The following is a 615-nucleotide window of genomic DNA, read 5'->3' as shown; positions in this document are numbered from 1 at the left end:
CTGGGGCTGGCTGGGGCAGGGCGGGGTGCTGCGTTTTGGGGAGCACAGCCCAGTGCAAGAGGGGGAACACTGCGAGTGGGGTGCGCTGCTGGGGCTGTGGGTTTTTGGGGGGGTCCAGATCCGCCGGGTTCACGGGGTGGGGTGCCTTGCTGGAGGTTGGGAAGCAGCATCTCCTTTCCCACTGCGATATTTCCGCTCTTCTCCCAGGGGTTTGAAGTTCATGCTGGTGTTGCTGCAGAGCATCTCGGACGGCGAGAGGGACGAGGAGCATCCCAACCTCATCCGAGTCAACGCCATGAAAGCTTACGAAATCGCGCTGAAAAAATACCACGGGTGGATGCTGCAGAAACTCTTCACGGTGAGTTTTGGCATCTCTGCGGAGGACAGCAGCCTTTCTTTAAGCCCAGTTGCTCTGAAAATCCAACCACCACCTCCAAGGTCGTTCCCGCGCACCTCCGAGCGTCCGGAGACCCCGCGGAGTCCCGAATGGTCTCCGGATGCTCGGAGGCGCGCGGGAACGACCCAAAGCAAGGATCCTGCACGTGAAATGGGGAAAATTTGGGGTTTGTGGGAGCTTTACAGCTGCTTCTTTTGTTGCATAGGGTTCGGTCTACG

General features: G+C 59.2%; 1 protein-coding gene across 1 annotated transcript in view; it reads left to right on the top strand.

The window, feature by feature from the left end:
- The window catches only part of GLTP (glycolipid transfer protein), a gene marked incomplete at its 5' end in the record, with an annotated part of 1,308 nt that overhangs the window by 531 nt on the left and 162 nt on the right, over positions 1–615 (top strand). Inside the window, 3 exon segments of the mRNA XM_010081824.1 lie at positions 174–358; positions 603–613; position 615. The exon segment at position 615 is cut by the window's right edge and continues 162 nt beyond it. Coding sequence (XP_010080126.1) covers positions 174–358; positions 603–613; position 615 — 197 coding nt within the window.

This window comes from Pterocles gutturalis, unplaced genomic scaffold (assembly GCF_000699245.1).
Source record: "Pterocles gutturalis isolate BGI_N339 unplaced genomic scaffold, ASM69924v1 scaffold1574, whole genome shotgun sequence".
In the NCBI taxonomy this organism is placed as follows: Eukaryota; Metazoa; Chordata; class Aves; order Pterocliformes; family Pteroclidae; genus Pterocles; species Pterocles gutturalis.
The sequence above is the reverse complement of the archived record's forward strand: the minus strand, read 5'-3'. Positions and strand labels throughout refer to the sequence as shown.